Source organism: Bos mutus, chromosome 29, assembly GCF_027580195.1.
Source record: "Bos mutus isolate GX-2022 chromosome 29, NWIPB_WYAK_1.1, whole genome shotgun sequence".
Classification (NCBI taxonomy): Eukaryota; Metazoa; Chordata; class Mammalia; order Artiodactyla; family Bovidae; genus Bos; species Bos mutus.
The window spans coordinates 23,597,817-23,617,815 of record NC_091645.1 but is presented as its reverse complement, the minus strand read 5'-3'; the positions used below and the strand labels follow the sequence as shown (position 1 = coordinate 23,617,815).

The 19,999-nt window shown below is 46.9% G+C and overlaps 1 protein-coding gene across 1 annotated transcript in view; it reads left to right on the top strand.

The window, feature by feature from the left end:
- The window catches only part of SLC6A5 (solute carrier family 6 member 5), a 52,213-nt gene extending 34,393 nt beyond the window's left edge, over positions 1 to 17,820 (top strand). Inside the window, exons 10-15 of the mRNA XM_005891855.2 lie at positions 1,575 to 1,687; positions 2,434 to 2,565; positions 3,541 to 3,640; positions 9,889 to 9,989; positions 14,129 to 14,296; positions 16,782 to 17,820. Of these exons, the coding sequence (XP_005891917.2) occupies positions 1,575 to 1,687; positions 2,434 to 2,565; positions 3,541 to 3,640; positions 9,889 to 9,989; positions 14,129 to 14,296; positions 16,782 to 16,937 (770 nt within the window). The 3' untranslated portion in view covers positions 16,938 to 17,820. The remainder of the gene's footprint in view (positions 1 to 1,574; positions 1,688 to 2,433; positions 2,566 to 3,540; positions 3,641 to 9,888; positions 9,990 to 14,128; positions 14,297 to 16,781) is intronic.
- The last annotated feature ends 2,179 nt before the right edge of the window (positions 17,821 to 19,999 follow it).

Sequence of the window (19,999 nt, the reverse complement as noted above, 5' to 3'; positions counted from 1 at the left end):
ACTGGCTTCCTCGGTGTGCTGCATTTGGGACCAATTTTGAACTGTAGTTTAATATTGAGTTTTCTTTTATGGTTCACTCAGGGAGTCTTCAGAGGCTGTTTCTACCGTCTGTTCAATAAATGTATCAGGTGAGGGTATCTTAGGCATTCCAGGCTTTATATTTTAAATACCCAAAGCCCTAGGCAACATTAGGAGCTAACAACCTGATAAATTCCAGTTTAAAAAAGGGCTGTTATGATTGAGTTATAAAAACTCCAGGTGCTGCGATTTCTGGCTTCTAGACGTGCCCTGGCTGTGGATTACCCCAACATTCCCTGGTCTCTGCCCATTATCATGTAGGTTTCTACTTACAGGGAAATTCACAACTGCTGCGTCTTTTACCATCTTCCCAGTGAGGCCACGAGGCAGGTAGGAATGGCTGGTAGGGTTTTATGTTAGCAGAGAAAAACGCAGCTCAGACATCCTCTATCAAGACCACACACGATATTCTTGGGAAGACCCAGATCAGAGCTGCTAATTTCCATGTTTCTTGTCTGCTCCTAAGAAGAGCTAATATTCTGAGAGTGTTGATGACGTGTGAGGCACTGGCCTCAGTGCTTTCCCTGCACTTCCTCGTTTGTTCGTCATGACTATCCTATTATGAAGAACTGTTGTTATCCCCATTTTACAGATAGGCAAGATTGAGGCTTATAGAAATAAATTGACTTCTCTAGGGCTGCACAGTTAGCAAGTCATGGAGTCTGAATTTGGGCCCTGAACTGTCTAGGCATTAGAGACCAAACCCTCTCAACTCTTGTGTTTCCCTCATCCCCACCTAATTACCTGTGGACTGATACAGCCCCATGTTTACCAAGCCTTTGTGGGGCAAGATCCGATAAGCATTAGACGATTCACCTTTTGTGTAAATGGCTTTGCCTGGAGGAGTGACTAAGAAGAAGGGTAGCAAAAGGGGGAAATGATGTCGTTCTGGGAATGTTTAACCCTGATAGCAGGGTTTCTGGATCTCATCACGCTTGACCTTTGGGTTGGATAAATCTTTGCTGTGGGGGCTGTGCATTGAAGGATGTTTAGCAGCATCTGGCCTCTCTACACACCAGACCCCAATAATCATCCTCCAAGACACCCTGGTTATGAGAATCAAAAATCCTGGTTATGAGAATAAAAATGTTTCTAGACATTGCCATATATGCTCTGGGAAGCAAAATCTCCACTGTTCTAGAGGATAATAGTACATCCTTCCTCAACCCATTAATATAGACACAGAGGTTTTTGTGTTTATTTGCATGGGGCACAGCCTGGCCGTAGTGTTGGGCTGGCCCTGAGTCTCTGCTTTGCCACTGTTTCTGAGCCTCTCCTATGAGTTTCCTGAGATGTGGACCTAATTCCTCCGGTCCTTCCCTTCAATTAGTTTGAGGTCTAAATGGGGAAACGGATGAAGAGGAGTAAAAATATAGGACGCAGAAGGAGCAGCTTGTCTTGTAAACGACTCAGGACTGCCACGGACCCTGTGGGCTTCCGGGAAGAGGGGTCTTGGAGCTGGACCTGCCTGCGGTCATCTGTCTTGCTCTTTCCAGGGCCAGGTATTGCATTTGTGGTTTACCCAGAGGCCTTAACCAGGCTGCCCCTGTCTCCCTTCTGGGCCATCATCTTCTTCCTGATGCTCCTCACTCTTGGACTTGACACTATGGTGAGTGTCCCCTTTGACCTCTGCTCCAGTCCTCCTTCTGAAGACCCCTCTCCTGGGGCACTCTAATCCAGCCCGGGGCAGGGTTTGGGTGTAGTATTATCTCAGCGTTTCCTGAAGCGATGTGTAGGGATGGTGAGGCACCTGGCCAAAGCTCGGGACAGCCTTGCATTTGTGGGTGACTTAGGTGGCGGTGCAAAGGACCTGTTCTCTCTCCCTCTTTCCTTTTTTCTGTGCAAGTTGTACTTATGTTCTTCCTGCTTTGGTGTCCTTTTGCCAAAGCAAGTTCTGTGGGGCCGGATAGGGGAGAATAATGCGAAGTCAATTTTAGGGAAATTGCTGCGGGGCTGAGACTACTACAAATCATGCCGACAGGTGCTCAGAGTTTAGTAGTTGGGTGCAAGGAGGGCTTTTTCCTCAAGTGTAAGATCAAATGTGCTGTAAACGGGAGGAGAGGAATTTACATCTCATGAATACAAAGTGACGCTTAACGTGTCCTAGCGGATGGCTGTGAGTGCAGTCTCTGGGGGCTGGAGACATAGCTCTCAGGTTCACATCCTGCTTAGATTCCCCTTGCTGACCTTGTGGGTTGGACCCCAGCAAGATCCTTTAGACTCATCAAGGGAAAGCAACCCCAAAGACCAGTCCTCATACAAACACCACTTTGCCTGGTGGGAGACACAGAGGACTCTTTTGAGCCTGTGGGGCTGGGCAGTGTCGCAGGCGTCCCTTCTCCGGCATCATTCCAGTTTGCCACCATCGAGACCATAGTGACCTCCATCTCGGACGAGTTCCCCAAGTACCTGCGCACTCACAAACCGGTCTTTACTCTGGGCTGCTGTGTTTGTTTCTTCATCATGGGCTTCCCAATGATCACTCAGGTAAGATGCCTGCTGGGCACAGGCTTCGGATGAGGGCAGGTTGTGGGTGGGGCTGATGGCTTTTCCGTCTCCTTACTCTTAACTCCCAGACCTTAGAATAACAGCCAAACCACTGCCATTTCCAAGTAGATGGCACCAGTCCATTAGAGATTCTGACCGCAGAGGGAAATATGTCACCTTGGCTACTAATGATACTTCTTGCATCTTCATAATTGAGACGTAGCCTTCTTGAGCCAACGAGACAGGTGTGTCCTACTTGAAGAAAATGAAATACATGGAAATCCAACTTGACTAACCAGAGACATTTCCACTTGATTACTTGTAATATACAATATCTATAGTCGTTGGAGTTTCTTCTGGTCCTGAGTGTCTGGTAAAATGAGTATTTGCTCACCTGATGTGTGTGTATATTGCTTTTGCTGTCTCTCTGACCTTGAGCAAGTCACCACTTTGGGTATTAGTTTCTTCATTGTAAAATGATGGATTGAAAGGAGATGGTCTCTAAACCTCATGTAAGAGTGAGGTAAAGATGCAGGGGGATGTTTGAAGACTGCCCATTGACAGATGTGTGAGGACTGCTCATTGACACCTGAAGGTCTTATGGAGATCAGTCACATGCAGGTATGTGGGTAGAAATGGCCATCTGTTGCTTAAAGCAAAAATGATGCAGTTTGGCTACTTTCCCATTTACATCTTCGAATGTTTGACCTCTGCCTTTGAAGAGTCAGATGTTAAATCACTTTTCTGGGCTTGTGCTGTTGATGAGCTTGGGAGTCTCTCAAGGGACTGCTTTGTTAACACAGCAAGGCCTCTGGCTTACTTGACCAGAGTTAAGTTGCTCCTCTCCAGGGGACAGGGGATCCTTCAACTCCTGTTGGCACATGACCCTGCTCAGGCTGCAAGGACTGGCTGCTGGAAGTGGGTCACAGCCTGGATCCAGGCCCACTGACGTTGCTTGTCTCTCTTCCCTGCCAGGGTGGAATTTACATGTTTCAGCTTGTGGACACATACGCCGCCTCCTATGCCCTCGTCATCATCGCCATTTTTGAGCTCGTGGGGATCTCCTATGTGTACGGTAAGGGAACCACTGAGACGGATGCTGAGGCTAGTGTCACTGAGGCGTCCATGGCTAGCAGGTTTCTCCTATTTAAGAAGACAAGACAAGGGCTTCATTGCAGCTGTTTAGGAAACAGAGCTGTACCTTTATTTCCAAACTTGCCTCAATCACTTGGATCTAAAAGATGACCGATGGTGAAACTTTGTTACCAGAAACTGCTAGGACTGGGACATGCGCTTGACAAGTGAACCTTTAATGCCTGTGGGTGGTGGCCAGACTAGGGGGGAAGAGGGAGACTGCTTTGCTCCTGTGAAAGTATTTCAGGGTCTTGGTAGCTGTAGTCTTCATGCAGCTTGAGGTGAGGAGTAGCTTCACTGGTGGTCTCCTGATACTATAGTGAGAAAAGAGAACCTCACAGAGCCTTGTGTGTGTGTGTGTGTGTGTGTGTGTGTGTGTGTGTGTTAGTTGCTCAGTTGTGTCTGACTCTTTGCAATCCTGTGGACTGTAGCCCGTCAGGCTCCTCTCTCCATAGAATTTTCCTGGTAAGAATACTAGAGTGGATTGCCATTTCCTTCTCCAAGGGATCTTCTTGACCCAAGGACTGAACCTGGGTCTCCTGAGTTACAGGCAGATTCTTTACCATCTGAACCACCAGGAAAGCCCCATCATAGGTCCTTAGGAGACTTTATTAGCGTCATGGGAGCCTGTGATGCAAGATCTCAACCCCAGATTTTCCCAGGAAGAAACTTCCAATTCCTTCCAATTCCAAGGGTTATAAATTAACCCTTCCTATCAATGGCACCCCACTCTAGTACTCTTGCCTGGAAAATCCCATGGACAGAGGAGCCTGGTAGGCTGCAGTCCATGGGGTCTCTAAGAGTCTGACACAACTGAGCGACTTCACTTTCACTTTTCACTTTCATGCCTTGGAGAAGGAAATGGCAACCCACTCCAGTGCTGTAGCCTGGAGAATCCCAGGGACAACAGAGCCTGGTGGGCTGCCGTCTATGGGGTCACACAGAGTCAGACACGACTGAAGCGACTTAGCAGCAGCAGCAGCAGCAGCATCACCATAGCAATGAGCATCCTATAATCAGTGGGGCCATTCTCAAGAAGAATAGGAAAAATCAGCAGATGCCATCTTTGCCCTTCCTGGAGAGGTGTTTGTGCTTGGCTGGGGGGTGGGGTTGAGTCTCACGGGGTGACCTCTTGAGCCCCTCCTGTGTACCACCAGTCAGCACAAGCCAGTCCTATGGGGTTCAAGGCGGTGCTGACGTCCTTGTGCCTCACAGGGAGATCCCTAATATAGATAAGGCCTCTATAGTAAATACCAGGAGATATTTACTATAGAGGAAAAATGCCAAGTCAGAAGACCCATCTGTATTTCAAAACCAAAACGAGATGGTGAAAGGCAGGGTATCACTTGGATGCAGGGATGTGCTTAAGAGCCTTTTGCCTTTAATGTAATGGTTAACCTCTTGCCCATCAGGGCTTCAGCAGCTTCTTGCTTTAGTGAAAAATACATTAAAATGGAGGGCAATGGGCAGTCAAGATATAAAAAGGAAACCTCTCAAGTAAAAACTGGGTGCCCTAGAAACAGGAAAATACTGCAGTCATTGTTGGGCATTGGCAGAAGAAGAATTTATCTCAGCTGGAGCTTACATCCCCACTGCAGAGAGAGTTTAGCTTCTGGCCAGAGAAGCGGGAAGGCATGCCAGCTGTCCTGATGGCATCAGAGGCCAAACTGCCAGCACTTTGGGCTGATTCGACAGCCTCAGGCCTGCAGTGACGCTGTGACTGAAGACTCGCATTTAGGCTAAGGCTTCAAAGAGCTTCCTACCTGAGCAGAGAGTGGCTGAAACCCGGCCAGTCTGCCACAGTGAATCCTAACTTTTTGCCCAGATACCAAAGGCGTTACTGTGGAGAGGCCTCTGGGGCTCTCTTTTGGAAACTCGAGCCCTTGTGGGTCCACACATAAGCTGAAGTCGCCAGATGGTCTGTTGGCAAAGTCAGGAAGGCACTTCATTGTGGCACCGGTCCACGTGTAGGTAGCCATCTCGTTGATCTCCTCCGCTGTCTGTAGCCTCCCTGATATTGCCCACAAAAGGCACATTTGCATGATTGTTTCCAATAAAACAGGGTTGTTCAGTGTGGTTTACAAGCATCCATTAAAACAGAAACCTTTGAATATTTCTGTTTTTAGGACTTAATATCTCTCTCCCAACCCTCATATAAATCTGCCGGTAGATTTTTTGGTTCCGAAGGAAAAAGTAAATCCCGAGTGCTTTTTTCCCTAGGGGGATCACCCAGACAATTACCTGGGCTCTAGAAGGCTGGTGCTGAGCCAGCTCCCAGGACTAGGTGGACTCTGTGCTAAGCTCAGGTTGAACTTGACTCCTGTATTGTCACATGTGGGTGTGATCCTCTGATTTGGACCTGGAGGGAATTCTAAGAAGGGAATCTTAGAAGAAATATTTGAAGCTAGCATCATTGTCAGAAGTGAAAGGAAAAGCTTGCACAAACATATAATGTATGCTCCAGATGACAGTAGATTCTTGATTGAGATGATGAGCCCCCAAACAAATGCAGGTTAGTGTGAGGAAGTTCAACATGAAGCCATGAAGAAAGGAAATGAACCTGACTGATTTGGTCCCCTTCCATCCTGGCTGCTGAATCTGAAAAAGAAGCAGACAAATTGCAGAGATTTGTATTTTCTTCTCGGTTCTAATGATCTCTAGAGTCTAGATTCTAGAGGTTGCCATTCAAACATTTAAAATACATTGGGTACAATTTTCAAGTTTTATCTTTAGAACAAAAGAGCTGATTCAGGCTCTCAAAGCAATGCTCTTCAAAGGCCAATATCCGGATTTGTGGTAGCTAGAAAAGTGCAACTCCCCAAGTTTGGTGTAGGAACAATCTCTTTAACAGACTTTTACCTAATAGAGTCGCTTTGTAAAAGTGATTTGTACTCTGCTGAGAGCCAATACAGGGAGTTCCTTGATGAAGAAACCATGGCATTAACCTGCTGCCACAGAGCCCTCGTGCCTGGTAATCTGCTTGGCTCTCCACTGTGCGTTTCCCGCAAATCACAATGTGCTCCGTCGTCTTGATCTGTTTCCTTCCACATCGGTCAGTGACTTGTTTTACATCCCACGCGCACTCTGTCTTTCTCTCCGTGCTTGTGAGGGATGTTAGTTCCAGCAGGCAATGACTCCTACCTGGCTGGGAGCCCTAAGGCTGCCCAGAGATAAAGGAGGGCCAGACTGACCAGAAAAGGACTTGAGAAGATGGCATTTCAGAAGAAAAAGGACGTAAATGAAAACAAGGACTGAGGCTTAGTATTGAGCTTACTGCTAACCAAGGCAGGGAAAATCTAAGCCCACACAAAGGATTTTGGCTCCAAAGGATGCAGCCGAAACATCACATTAACTGTAAGAGAATAATTGGAGGTACACACAGGGCCGGAGACCTAATTTGTGAGACCGAGGGCAAAATGAAAATCTGGAACCCCATGTTAAAAATTGTTCAAGATGGCAACAGGAGACCGTTAATCCAGGGGTGTCAGAGCGTGAATCCAGGGGAGTCACCCTTCTCAGCACCAGTCCACACCACAAGGACAGCAGTCCCTGGAAGACCATACTCAGACCAAAGGCAAGGGTGTGGTTCATGAAGACAAAGGCCACAAAGCTGCGCAGGCAAAAGTGATTGGTTGGTGAGGCAGGTCCTTGACTAACAGTTCAGGATTGGTTGGTTATATGGAGCTTGTGGTAGCCCCTTTCTGGGCACCAGGTCTGCGTGTCTGAGTCTAAAACAGTAGCTATGAGTTCACCGCTGTTTTTATTTCCTGCTGTTTTTCTGCTAGCTCAGGGAGAAGCTGTTGCTCTGATCCCTTTGCAGCTCTCTTACCCCTCCAGGTTCAAGGTCATGCAGCAGGCAGATCTCTATGCACAAGCTCCTGGCTCCAAGATCAGTTCCTCTAGCGTTAGCCTTGATAAGGGATTTGGACAAGTGGGAAGGATAGAGCAGGCAGAGGAAGCCATAGGAACAAAGGCCTAGCCACTGACTCAGTAAGGGACTTTGGTGGGGGCTTGGGCATGAGTCAGGGTGCGGGTGGGCTGTGCTGGGTGGGGACCAGAACGGATAGGGGATGGAGGGATTGGAGAGCCTGACTCAGGGATGAGCAAGAGGCAGGAGGCTTGCCTGGCAGCTCCCACTGGTGCCCTTGGGAAGCATCTGCCGGGCCACGCTGGCAGATCAGGCTGATCCATCACAGGACCTGAAGTGGAGCCTGTTGGAGCAGGCGTCCAAAGCCGTCACAGGAAGGGAGGAAGCTGACTTTCCAGGGCTTGTGCTAACTCTGGAACCAAGTCATCTCGCTCAGTTCCGGGGCTGCTCCTGGGCATCGAACTGCCTCCTGCTGAAACTGGGCACCCACCGTCCACCCACTCCTGCAGTCTGGACCCAGCTCTCCGTCCCCTCTGGGGGAACCTGAGCACGTCTCCTCCCACCCCTAGGAGGCTGTCTCTGTGCGTCTTCCTCAGTCTAACCTTGACCACATCAGTTTCCCTAGGCAAGCTGCACACCACTACCTCCTTGGAGAATGGTTTAATGGAGAAGAAGGGTCTGCTAACAGGGTTGATACGAAAACAGAAGATTTTAGAGTCTTTTCTGTTTTGAAGAACTGAGTCCCACTTTTAGGATTTCACGTGGGTTTCTGAGGTCCTTATCTTTTTTTTAAAATTATTTTTAATTGGAGGATAATTGCTGTACAATGTTGCATTGGTTTCTGCCATATAGCAACGTGAGTCAGCCATAGGGATACATGTGTCCCCATCCCCACCCACCCCTCCAGGCTGTCACAGGGCACCAGGCTGAGCTCGCTGGTCACACAGTGAACCCCGACCGTTTCACACATGGGGATGCGTGCGTTTCACCGCTACGCTCTCCATTCATCCCACCCCTTCTTCTCACTTCTGTTCTCTATGTCTGCGTCTCTATTCTGCCCTGCAAATAGGGTCACCTGAGGTCCTCATCTTTAACTCTCATCTCTTTTTTGGTTCTAACCCTCACTTACGTCCAGAGGGTCTAGCGTCCAGAGGCCAGTCATTGAAGGAGTTGATGACGGGAAACGAGACACAAGCAAACCCGACGATGGTCAGAGAGCTGCTCCAAGTGTGCAGTTCTTGCCTGCGGTGGCCCATTATTTGGGGCTGCCAGTCGGAACTGCCGACTGTGAAGGGGCTCAGACTCAGGGCCCTTTCACATCTCTTCAGCATGGCAACCCCCCAGTTCTGAGACAGCCTCGCTTCTGGTGAGCTCAGGAAACAATACAAGAAACTGCTTCCTCCTCAAAAATTCTCTGTGGCTTTTCTTTTCAAAGAGTGGATGCTGGTTGTTTGGGGCCCCGAGAAAAACTCTCGTCTGCTTTTTACTTTACATAGTTATGTTGATCAGTGACCAAGAAGACCACAATCCTTTGAGTTTCAACAAAGTGGGTGATAGCCATGTGGAAGTCACACTGCTTCTTGCCTGCCCTTATCATCTTCCATGGAGCAGAGATAAATTGACTCATGGAAGAGTACCCTTGGGAGTAAGTGCAGGTCCCTCAGTTGTGTCTGACTCTTTGTGACCCCATGGACTATACAGTCCATGGAATTTTCCAGGCCAGAATACTGGAGTGGGTAGCCATTCCATTATACAGGGGATCTTCCCAACCCAGGGATCAAACCCAGGTCTCCCGCATTGTGGGTGGATTCTTTACCAGCTGAGCCACCAGGGAAGCCCATCCTTGGGAGGGTGGGGGATAAAAAGCAACATACAGTGAGTCTCCTTTGAAATCCCAAGGCTTTCATCAGACACTGTGCTTATTGATCATGATTGTAGTTGGGTTTGCCAGACTTGGTTGCTGAACCCATGAACCCACCTGCGAAAACAGCCACACAGGTGACTGTGTCAGATTGTGGCAGCGTGGAGATGCCTGGGTTAGGCTGGGATGGAGCTTCCTAACTGGCCCCGTGGGGTGACATCTCACGTTGAACTTCACTGCAGAGAGTGTTTGCCATCTATTTAAACATTCCATTTGCCTTCATCTTCCCAGCAGTGAGTCACTTGTCTGATGGTTTCCTACATAATAGGGGTCATGTTGACAGCAAGAGGGGGCCATCCCAGCCAATGACACGCGAGTGAGGGGCGCTCCTGCAGTCCCCTGCCCCATCTCACCCCCTGCCACTGCACCTCATGGTCCATCTCTGTTTATCTCTTTGCAGGCTTGCAAAGGTTCTGTGAAGACATCGAGATGATGATTGGATTCCAGCCAAACATTTTCTGGAAAGTCTGCTGGGCCTTTGTGACTCCGACCATTTTAACTGTAAGGACTGCATGCTATATCGTGCCAGCAGCCCCTTGCATGCATATGTGATGCTTCATGTTGAACAAGACGTGTGCCTACATACAGATGAGCCTGGGGAGCTGGTAGGATGGATATTATTCCTGTCTTTCAGCTGAGGGAACTGAAACTCAAAGAGGTGAAGCACTCTGCCCAAAGGTGCAAGGCTGATGGAGGGTGGAGGGCAGAGCTAGGACTCATGCTTGGTTTGGAGCATCCCTCGGGAACATTTCCCACTGTATCAGTCTGCCTCGTGTGATCACAGTTCCCGCATGCTAACCACGGTCCACTCTTTGTGCACAGTGTTTTTTACGTACCATCTCATCTCTCCCCTACAGGAGTTCTGTGGGGTTAGTAGTATAATTATCTCCATTTTACAGAGGAGGAAGCTGTTACCCAGAGCTTATGCGACTTGCCTAGGATTGTAGAATTATGAATTGTAATAACAGCCTAGGTTTCAACCCAGGCAGTCTGTCTCTAGAACTTTTAAACACTGCTCAACACAGCCACTATACATCTAATATGTATAGCAGAAGTTAGACTTTTATTGTTCATTTTTATTGCTTTTGAGGATTATCTTATCATCCTCAAGTGTGATGATGACATTTTAAGATCATCTGACATTCATCTTCTTAAAGATCAGAGCCCTTCCTATACCAGTAAATCTGCATAGGGACTCACATGCACATCCTGTCACCTGCTCCTTTATTGTGGCTTAGCTTCTGGCTTTGCCTCCATCCACTCTCTAAGCACAGTAATTGACAAGAGACATTGTCTTTCTTCCTCCCTGGCTTGTGGTCAAAGGCTGCAGGAAGCTGGCTGAAGTTCCTGCTGATCCCAGAAGGTGGCACTAGAAACCAGATTAAGACCCTTGTTTCGCTGCTCCGTAACAGCTTCTTTAAAGGAACATGACAGCTAAACAGTAAAGAAAACAGATATTTTCCTTAAAAAAAACACCAAAAAACCCCCCAAAAAACAAAAAAACACCCCCAAAACTGGCACAAAGTGAGTTTTAATCAAAACATCTCCATTTCTTTCGGAAAAAGAAGTTTAGACAGAAAAAACATTCAGTATTTCCCTCCCTCGGCATTGACAGGAGACATTATTTAGAAGCCACATCTGTGTGCACATCTGTATCTGATATCACCTATCAGAGGCTGCAGTTTGTCTGAGAAGTCCCACCAGACCGGGGACATGAGAGTTGAAAAGGATTAAGATAGATTTTTCAGTTTCTTGAATTCAGGACCGACGTTTTAGCCATCTACCGAGGAAAACAGGAGACGCCCCCGCCCCCGCCCCCCTCCCCCTCTGCTGGGTCCGCCTCTGCTGTTTTCCCGATCTCTGCTGAGCTTCGCCAGATCCTCCTGTTACTACTACACACGTTTTATTCTTGGGTGAAATCAAAGTTAGAATCTGTCCCAGATTCTTTCGACCTTTGCTTCCTGTCTTAGAACAGATTAAGCTTCAAAGAACCTTACTCTAGTCTGCAGAAACGTATCACATAGTGATAATCAACACGAGGACTTGTGGGGCTCTAGCATCAGGCAGCCTCTTTAGGAACATTGTCTTTTAAGCTCCCGACCTCCCTGCTTGCTGGGTGATTCTTTCCTCACTTTACAGATGCCTGTGCTGAGGCTTGGAGAGACTGAGGAGCTTGCCTGAGGCCACAGAGCTTGCAGGGGGCAGAATAAGAATCGAATCCAAGGCTATCTAGGCTTCAAGATAATACCTGTCTAACACACTTGTAATATATTTCTGAAAGCCTAGTTGGTTTCATCTCCAAGTGGAGTTTGGCCAATTCTGGATTACAATCATCCCAATCTTTAGGAGCAGAATTTCAGAGAAAAGGGATAATGGGGACTGGCTGTGTTTTTTGAGAAAGTGTCTCAACTGGGCTGTGCTTTACTCAGTTTCCATTATAAAACTCTCCACAGAAGCCTGTGGCAAGGTCCCAGAAAATATTTTCCGCCAAATCCTCCTTCTGTGTTTGGGAGCTAGAGACAAGAAGAAGTGGTCAGTTCCATCATTGGCATCACCTTCTGCTGCCATCAGCTGAATGTCAGGTGGACCTGGCTCCATGGCTAAATTATCCTTTCTCATGGCCAGGTTCATCTGAGAGCAGGGTTTTATCAAAGCTGATTTGGCAGGGTGAAATCGATGGCAAGAACAAGTTTACACAGATAAATTTGATCTGATACCTGTGTAACAGGAAATGGTATCAGAGGAGCAAGCCTAACGCTTCCTCTTTGGCCATTTGCCCTTCCGTAATATGGTTATCTTGTAGGAGACTAGACTGAGCTGAGATTATGGGTTTCAATGACTTCAAAACCCCTGAAATAAAAATTGATCATTTTTATATGTGCCTTCATGAATTTATAGAGCTATAAATATTCTGCATGCAATTATTGTATACATAGGCAGAACATGTTACTGACTTAGGCACACATAAGCAGAGGTATTGCTATTTATATAGTAAATGAAATGGAGCAACTTACCATAATTACATTAAGCCCTATTTCCAACAGACTTGTTAATAAAGCTTATAACTCTAGGGGCAAATGTTCTAAAGGGGGCCTAGAGTAGATATATCTCTTATAGGAGCAGTATCTTCAACCATTGTCTTCAGGCTCTTGCTGCTTTGAATCCATATATTGAATTACTATTGCATTGGAATAATCACTTGCCCCGGCAGCCCGGGCTTTGCAGCAATCATAAAGATGCCTTACATTTGTATAATGCTTCCCACTTTTCCAGAATACTTCCATGTATTATCTTTCCTGACGTAATTCCCCTCAATCATTTTCAGGCAATTCTTTTACTGCTTAAGATAGAACAAGAGAGGTGAGGAGGAGTGAGGAAGTAGGCGGGTGCATTGTTCTAGGCGGAGGCTGCCGAAGGTGGGTTGAAAACAGGGGAGCACTCCATTTCCTGAGAGCAGTGCTCCCTCCCCCAACACAGCCATGAGGACCCCTCTTCTGTGTTTCCTGGTGTCTCGTTTTCCCAACATATCTGTTCCTTTGCAGCTGCTCTAACCAAGTTTTCAGAGGTTTCTCATCACTGTTGTCTGCCAAAGTGAGTGGTGAGGGGGCATCAAGGGCTGAAAATGCATCATGACCTCTCTTAAAAGTGGAGGGGGCGGTCCTTCCCTGGTGGTCCAGTGGCTAAGACTCCATGCTCCCAATGAAGGGGGCCGGGGTTTGATCCCTGGCCTGGGAACTAGATCCCATATGCTGCAACTCAGAGTTCACTTGCTGCAACTAAAGATCTCACGAGACACAGCTAGGACCCAGCTCAGCCAGATAAACAAACATTTTTTGAAAAAACCAACAACAAAAAAGGGAGAGGGGTCCCCTGAGTAAATAGCAGACTGTTTCCAGAAAACCGCTGTGTTGTCCACCCTGTGTAAAATGGATCTGTTTTATAGCAGAGAAGTCTGAGACACAGGGGTCCCTCGGCTAGTTAGTGGTAGAGCTGAGATTAGCCCGTCCCCAGCTCGCTGTTTGGTGGCAAGGCCCATCCACCTTATGTCATTTTAGGGGGGTGGGGCCGCCCCTCTTTGTCCCACCGCTGATTATAGCACCAAACTTCCTGCTCAGCCACTGCTCGCGGACCACTTAGCCAGCTGTAGAGGCAGCTCCTGGAGATGGCCCTTTCCCCATTCAAGGTGAAAGCAGAGTAGATTCAATTAGTTTTTCACATTAACCTAGTGGATTTTCCCCTTATAACTCAGGCTTGATTATCAGTTATAGAAAGCAGAGACAGCTCCTTGAAAACACTCACCATCCCCTCTCCCACGTCCACCCCTCAGTCACCCTGGTGTACATCCTTTAAATTCATCCTCTCAGCCCCTCTGAGTGTATAGACACCCACATGCATCGCTGAATTTTTAATTTTTGTACTTGTGATGGCAAGTACAGCTTCAGCACCTCAGTGCGTGTCAGTTCATCTCTGAAATCCAGTTCTTTTGCTTGGAAAATGTAGTAATAATACTTCCTTTACAGGATCATCACGGGGGGAAAATGAGATAATAGCAGTCAGCTCATGGCAGGGGTCTGACACGTGACTGTTGAGGGCTTACTCACATCCCCACCGTAACATGTGCGTTTCTCTTTGCTTCCCAGTTTATCCTTTGCTTCAGCTTCTACCAGTGGGAGCCCATGACCTATGGCTCTTACCGCTACCCTAACTGGTCCATGGTGCTCGGATGGCTCATGCTTGCCTGCTCCGTTATCTGGATCCCGATTATGTTTGTGATAAAAATGCATCTGGCTCCTGGCAGATTTATTGAGGTAATTGTATCAGCTCCTACGCCTGCCGTTCCCTCCCAGGGGAGAAGCTCTGAGAGCTCTGTGCTTTAAAAAAAACAAAACAAAACAAAACAGAAGATTTGGTAAACTTACTCTAGCGGGAGACTGGGTGATTAAGTGGTTACAGTTGCTATCATTTCTATTAAACCTGTTTTTATTATGTGTTATTCCTCGAATGGAGGGGCTCCGCCAATCTGCAGGCCGAGCTGTTATTGTGTTCTTCTGCAGAGCAGTGACGGCTCCGAAGAATAAGTGATCAGGTTGTCTTCTCTCTCCGTGAGCTCCCTCCTCCTCTCCCCTCACCCAGAGTTTAAATCCCAGTGTTTGGTTGTTAACCACACAGTAGATCGCCCCTTTCCTGATGTTTCTGTCTGTCGGAGGCACCTCCCCCTCCAAACACCTATTACCAGTTACATTTAAAATCACTAGGCTTAGCCGAGGGATCCAAGCTGATTAACGTGTCACGCAGAATGTAACATCCCCGTAGAACGTAATGAAAGGTCCGGGGCACGGCTGGTATGAGGTGATGCCTATCTTACTTAGTCCCTTGCTGGACTCATTTCCCATTCCTCATGCAAAAAACTCCCTACCTCACTCCAGAGAGGATGGTAAGGGGACAGCCACTTGCTGAGCCACCGGTGAAGTGTGGTCAGGCTTTTGTTATTCCGAGAAATCAAGTGCTCAGACGTGCTAGGAAGCGATCAGTGCTGCCTTGTCTTGGAGGTCCAGCGGGCTGCTGGTTCGGACCAGATCGGTGCTACTCAGGGCCTGGCCCAAGGACCAGCACCACCTGGGGGCTTGAAAGTAGAAGTGCAGGTGTTAGTCCCTCAGTCACGTCTGACTCTTTGTGACGCCATGGACTGTATGTAGGCTCCTCTGTCCGTGGAATTCTCCATGCAAGATTACAGGAGTGGGTTGCCATTCCCTTCTTCAGCCGATCTTCCCGTCCCAGGGATTGAACTCAGGTCTCCCATGTTGCAGGCAGATTCTTTACCATCTGAGCTACCAGGGAAGCCTGGGAGCTTCCTGGAAATGCAAATAATCAGGCTCCAACTTTGCTTCGCTGAACCAGAATCTTGGGGATGTGGGACTCTGGTGGCCATAGTTTAACAAGCCCCCAGGTGATTCTGATGCGAATTCAAGCCTGAGAGGCACTGGATGAGAACGAGGTGAAGAAACACATGTGCAGATGCGGGTAGTGAGGAACAGCTGCGTGGGGCTTGCTCTCCATCAGCCAGATTGAGGAAGAGAGCGCCCTGGAGCATCTCACATGGGTTCAGAAGGGGAACAGCAGATGGGAAGAGAGCACATGAGTGAATGGGCTACATGAATGGGCAGGTGATGAGGAGGTAGGCTTTGTTTTTCTTGGACTAAAGATGGAGGCAGAGTTGGCAGAGAGATGCAGGAGTCTTCTTACTGAAGCAGTGGTCCAGGTTCCATCCTCAGGCAATTCTGCCTGTTGTCTCCTTAAGGTGCATTGACACAGTCCCCTCCCCGCCAAGGATGGCTTGCTCTAGCCTTAGACGGACGCCCACTCCCTGACCCAGTAACCTCCTTCCTTCTGAACAGAAGCTGTGTTAGCCTCTGCTACTCTTGTCTTAGGCTGAAATCCTCTAAATTGATGAGTTGGCAATATAAATTTATTATGGTTAATTTGGGACACAAAGGTTGCAAACTGATGATTACGGGGGAGATTAAACTAACAGCTATAAGAAGCAGCTTCTTTTTAATAGGTAATAAACACATCATTGTTCCCTCTGATGTAGTCAGAAATCTGCCTTCTTTTTCCTTATTCTAGAAAATGTTCCGGTCAAATTATGTTTTACCTGAAACGTCAGTTGAAGGATAAGAGACATTCCCATTGTTTTTAGCTCGCCTGCAAGAACCCACACTTTTGAACCAAGTCAGAAGTGTATATTTTTGTCAACAGATAATTAAAATCTTTGCTCACTCTTGGCAGTGTATCTTTGGGGTTGAGGTTTTTTTTTTTCCTGGCCATTTATATACTTTTGGGAAATATGCTAAATAAAATCCAATTATTTTGATGTAACAACTCACTGTTGAGACTAGAACAAAGTAATTGAGTACATGTCCTTTGCAGACTGTGTTTGGCAGTAGAGAGAGCAGCTTGTGGATCCTCTCCATTTGGAGGGAAAAAATGTATAATTAGAATCTGGGTTCTTTATCTTCTATTAATCTTGTGCACAGCAAACCCTGAGCAACTGTAATATTGCTTGCAGGGTAATGTGAATAATTTCAGGTGAACTAAACTAAGTTTCCTCTGTAACGCATTCCTGGCCTTGTTCATTAATGGGGCTGGTCTTCCTAACTGCCTGGTTGAGGACCTCTTGGTTCCAGGAGGTGTTCTGGCAAATGTGGTCACATGCAGTTTGCGGGTGGGTGAGTGGTGTCTGGGGAAAAGGGTGCTTTGCTTCTGTGACTCTGTGTGTCTTTGGCTTCTTTGCAGAGGCTGAAGTTGGTGTGCTCGCCGCAGCCGGACTGGGGTCCCTTCTTAGCTCAGCACCGTGGGGAGCGTTACAAGAACATGATCGACCCCTTGGGGACCTCTTCGCTGGGACTCAAACTGCCAGTGAAGGATCTGGAACTAGGCACCCAGTGCTAGTCTGATGGCATGGGATGGCCCAGACTTGATTGTCTTTCTCCTCTCTGCCTTTCCTGGATGCTTTCCCCAGCTGTTTTCCCATTTTTTGTCTTCCTTCTCCCCACGTCTCGGTTCATACCCGTGCATGAGAGCGATGACTTAGAAAAGTAGGACATAGTGTTGCATGCTGCAGCCAAGAGCTGGACGGAGCTTGGTTTGCCCGTGTCCACGCTGTCAGCTTCCAGTGGGGTTTACCTCACAGGCTCAAATCCACGAGGGGAGCGCCTCCCAGTGAAGTCACACGTAGGTGTTTGTGAGTTGGTCAGTAGAGAAGCATCCCCTGTGATTGTCACCGGTGGGGCCAGTCAGGCTGATGCAGGATAACCAGACGGTTGGTTTGCACTCATCTGAGCCATGTCGTGGTTTCGTTCAGACCCACAAAGTTCAGGACAGGGTGTCTTTGGAGGGTTGGCAGTGGTCAGAAAATGTTTGCAAGTAAGAAGAGGCTGGTGGATTCAGACACCGCCAAGGTGATGAAGTTCCCATTTCCATTAACTGGGGCTCTGTTTCCATCATTTGGACCAACTATCTCACGTACGCCGAGGACTCACATGCTTTCTCTCTGCAAGCTGAGAACCTCAATGACGAGTCGGCTCTATTCCCTCAGTTGGTTTTTTTTTTAATGACCATGGTTGTGAATTCTTTGGGTCCTTTCCTCTACCTCTGCTTCATATTATTTGTGCCCGATATCATACGTTCATACCCGAGTGCCCTTCTGGTTTCTCCATAAGTCGAGCACCATGGTCCAGTGGCACCGTCCCGTACGTCTTCTCTTCCAGATGTCTTTCTACGAGCTGTAGTTACTTTGTCTCTCAGCCTCTGGGAAACTGAGACTTGCCCTGGTTCTGTCTATGTGTTATATATATCAGACACAAACTCTCGAAAGACAGATAATATCTCAGTTTTTACTCTTCACTTTTTCACGCACAGTCAATGCCAATTGTAGCCATTGAATCAAAGAAGTAGAGAGTTGAAGAGAAAGCAACCATAATACTCACTGCACTTTTTAGGTCACTGCAGGTACAGAAGTTTCTGATACATGCAGGTTAGGTAAGTAGCAAGTGAGCCAATTAGAGCTATTGATTTTAAGACTACACTTAGCTGATACCATTTGAAGAGTTCCCAATTCACAGTACTCATAATCAGACTCTAATGAGAGCGGATCATATGTCTACAGAGATTGGTGAAGCTGTAGCCTCTATTATCTTCTTGTATCCTGAACATGCATATATGAGATTTTAAAAATGTGGTAAGTGTTCATATAGTGTGTACTTGTAATGGTGTTTTCTGTCCTTATAAATATCTTATGAATCACTGTAGAGATGGTGAGTATAGTGTAGTATAGTCTTTTTTTCCCCCCCTTCTAGTAATAATATCTAAACTTTAAATTGTTTCCTTAGGGGAGACCATTGCAATCATTTTCTTATTTGTTTGTCTTCATATTACAGGGTCTCAGGCAAAGTTTTCAGTTCAAATCTTGTATATTGATGTGACATTTTCATCTTTTCAACAGTAACGAAACCCAACAACAGACCTTAAAGTAATACTTTTTAAAAAATAATTTCATTTGTTAAAGAAAAAAAAAACTCAGCTCATCTTACTGAGCTCTTTCTTTTCTGGGGCAGATATCATTGTCATTTGCCATGTGAACTTCAGGTTTTGAAGAGTAGTCTGTGGAAACTTTCAAAAAAGGAAATGCAGATGGGTTTCGAACTCTAGGTTTTTCATCACTTCTGTTTTCAAGGCGTGTTTGTTCTTCCTCCTCCTGTTCCCTTTTTCTGCTTACTTACCTCCCAAAGCTAGAACTTACTGGAATCCATCACAGAGACTAAACCCTAAGCTTCCCTTAGACTTAGCTTTAGGAAACTGAGCCGTGACCTTCCTGTCCCAGTGTTTCCATAGCGACCTGTCCAGCGTTAACATTGGTTTCCTTGAGAAAGCCATATTGAAAAGAAGTCCCGAGGGCTCTAGCAGATCCTGCACGGTGGTACCGAAAATTAGCCTCTCCCCTTGGTATCCGACGGGGTGGGAGAGGAAGGGAGGACTAGCTTTGGTTTGGAAAGGATCTGCAGCCTTTCCAATTTGAACATTGAAGAAAATCACTGAACTCAATTAGCATCCTCCCGTGGGAACGATGGGTTTGCAAAAGGATGCGTGGTTTCTGGCTTTCCTCTCTTGCCTCTTGGCTAAAGTTTGAGTCGGATGCTGGATGCCAACCCAATTTCTGTTAATTATTGCTGTTGTGATTGAAGAGGGGGTGAGGTAAACTCATGGATGCTGCCAGATTTGTTTTGTACACACCGCAAGTTCGATTCATTGTGACAATGCGGACAGCCTCATTAACTAGTGCGTTTTGTACTTGGGGCAGGACAAATTCATTACAATCTGTCCAGTTAAGACCCAGGGGCTGTTCCCTGAGTAATTGGGTTTTTTTGTGTGTGTCTATCTGTGTTTTTAACTGTTTTCCTACCGTGTCCAAGTTTCATGTACAGTGTCCTTAAAGGTGGAAGGTTCTAAGCTTACCTGGGAATGGTTACCTTGTGAGTTTAGTTTTGTCTCTTTCTACAGTCGTGTTTAACTTTCGAGGCTTTCCTTGCCAGAGCCGAGTTCGGTATCTGAGTTGTCTCCGCTCATGGCCAGTCTGCTCCTGCAGTACCTCCCCTGGACTTGGCTGGGACGCTGAAATGCATATGACCAGGTGGATGTTTCCATGCTATTGAAATGCACTGTCAAGCGGATGGAAAAAAATGAATGAATACAAATGAAATGAACAGCATTGTCATAAAGCGCCACTTGAGAGTTCCCCTTCAAATGGAGGCAAAAACTGAGTTGCTGAGGAAAGGCTTGTTTTGGCTCACTGTGCAGAATGGTGGGGTGTTTTCTACTTGTGAAATTGTTTCCTAATACCAACAAATGCCAGAAACCCATTCCAAAAAAAAAAAAAAAGCCATATGTTAAAAACAGTAACCCTGTAATATCCTTAAAGGAGAAAAATATGTGTATGTCTTAACAATTGGTGTTGT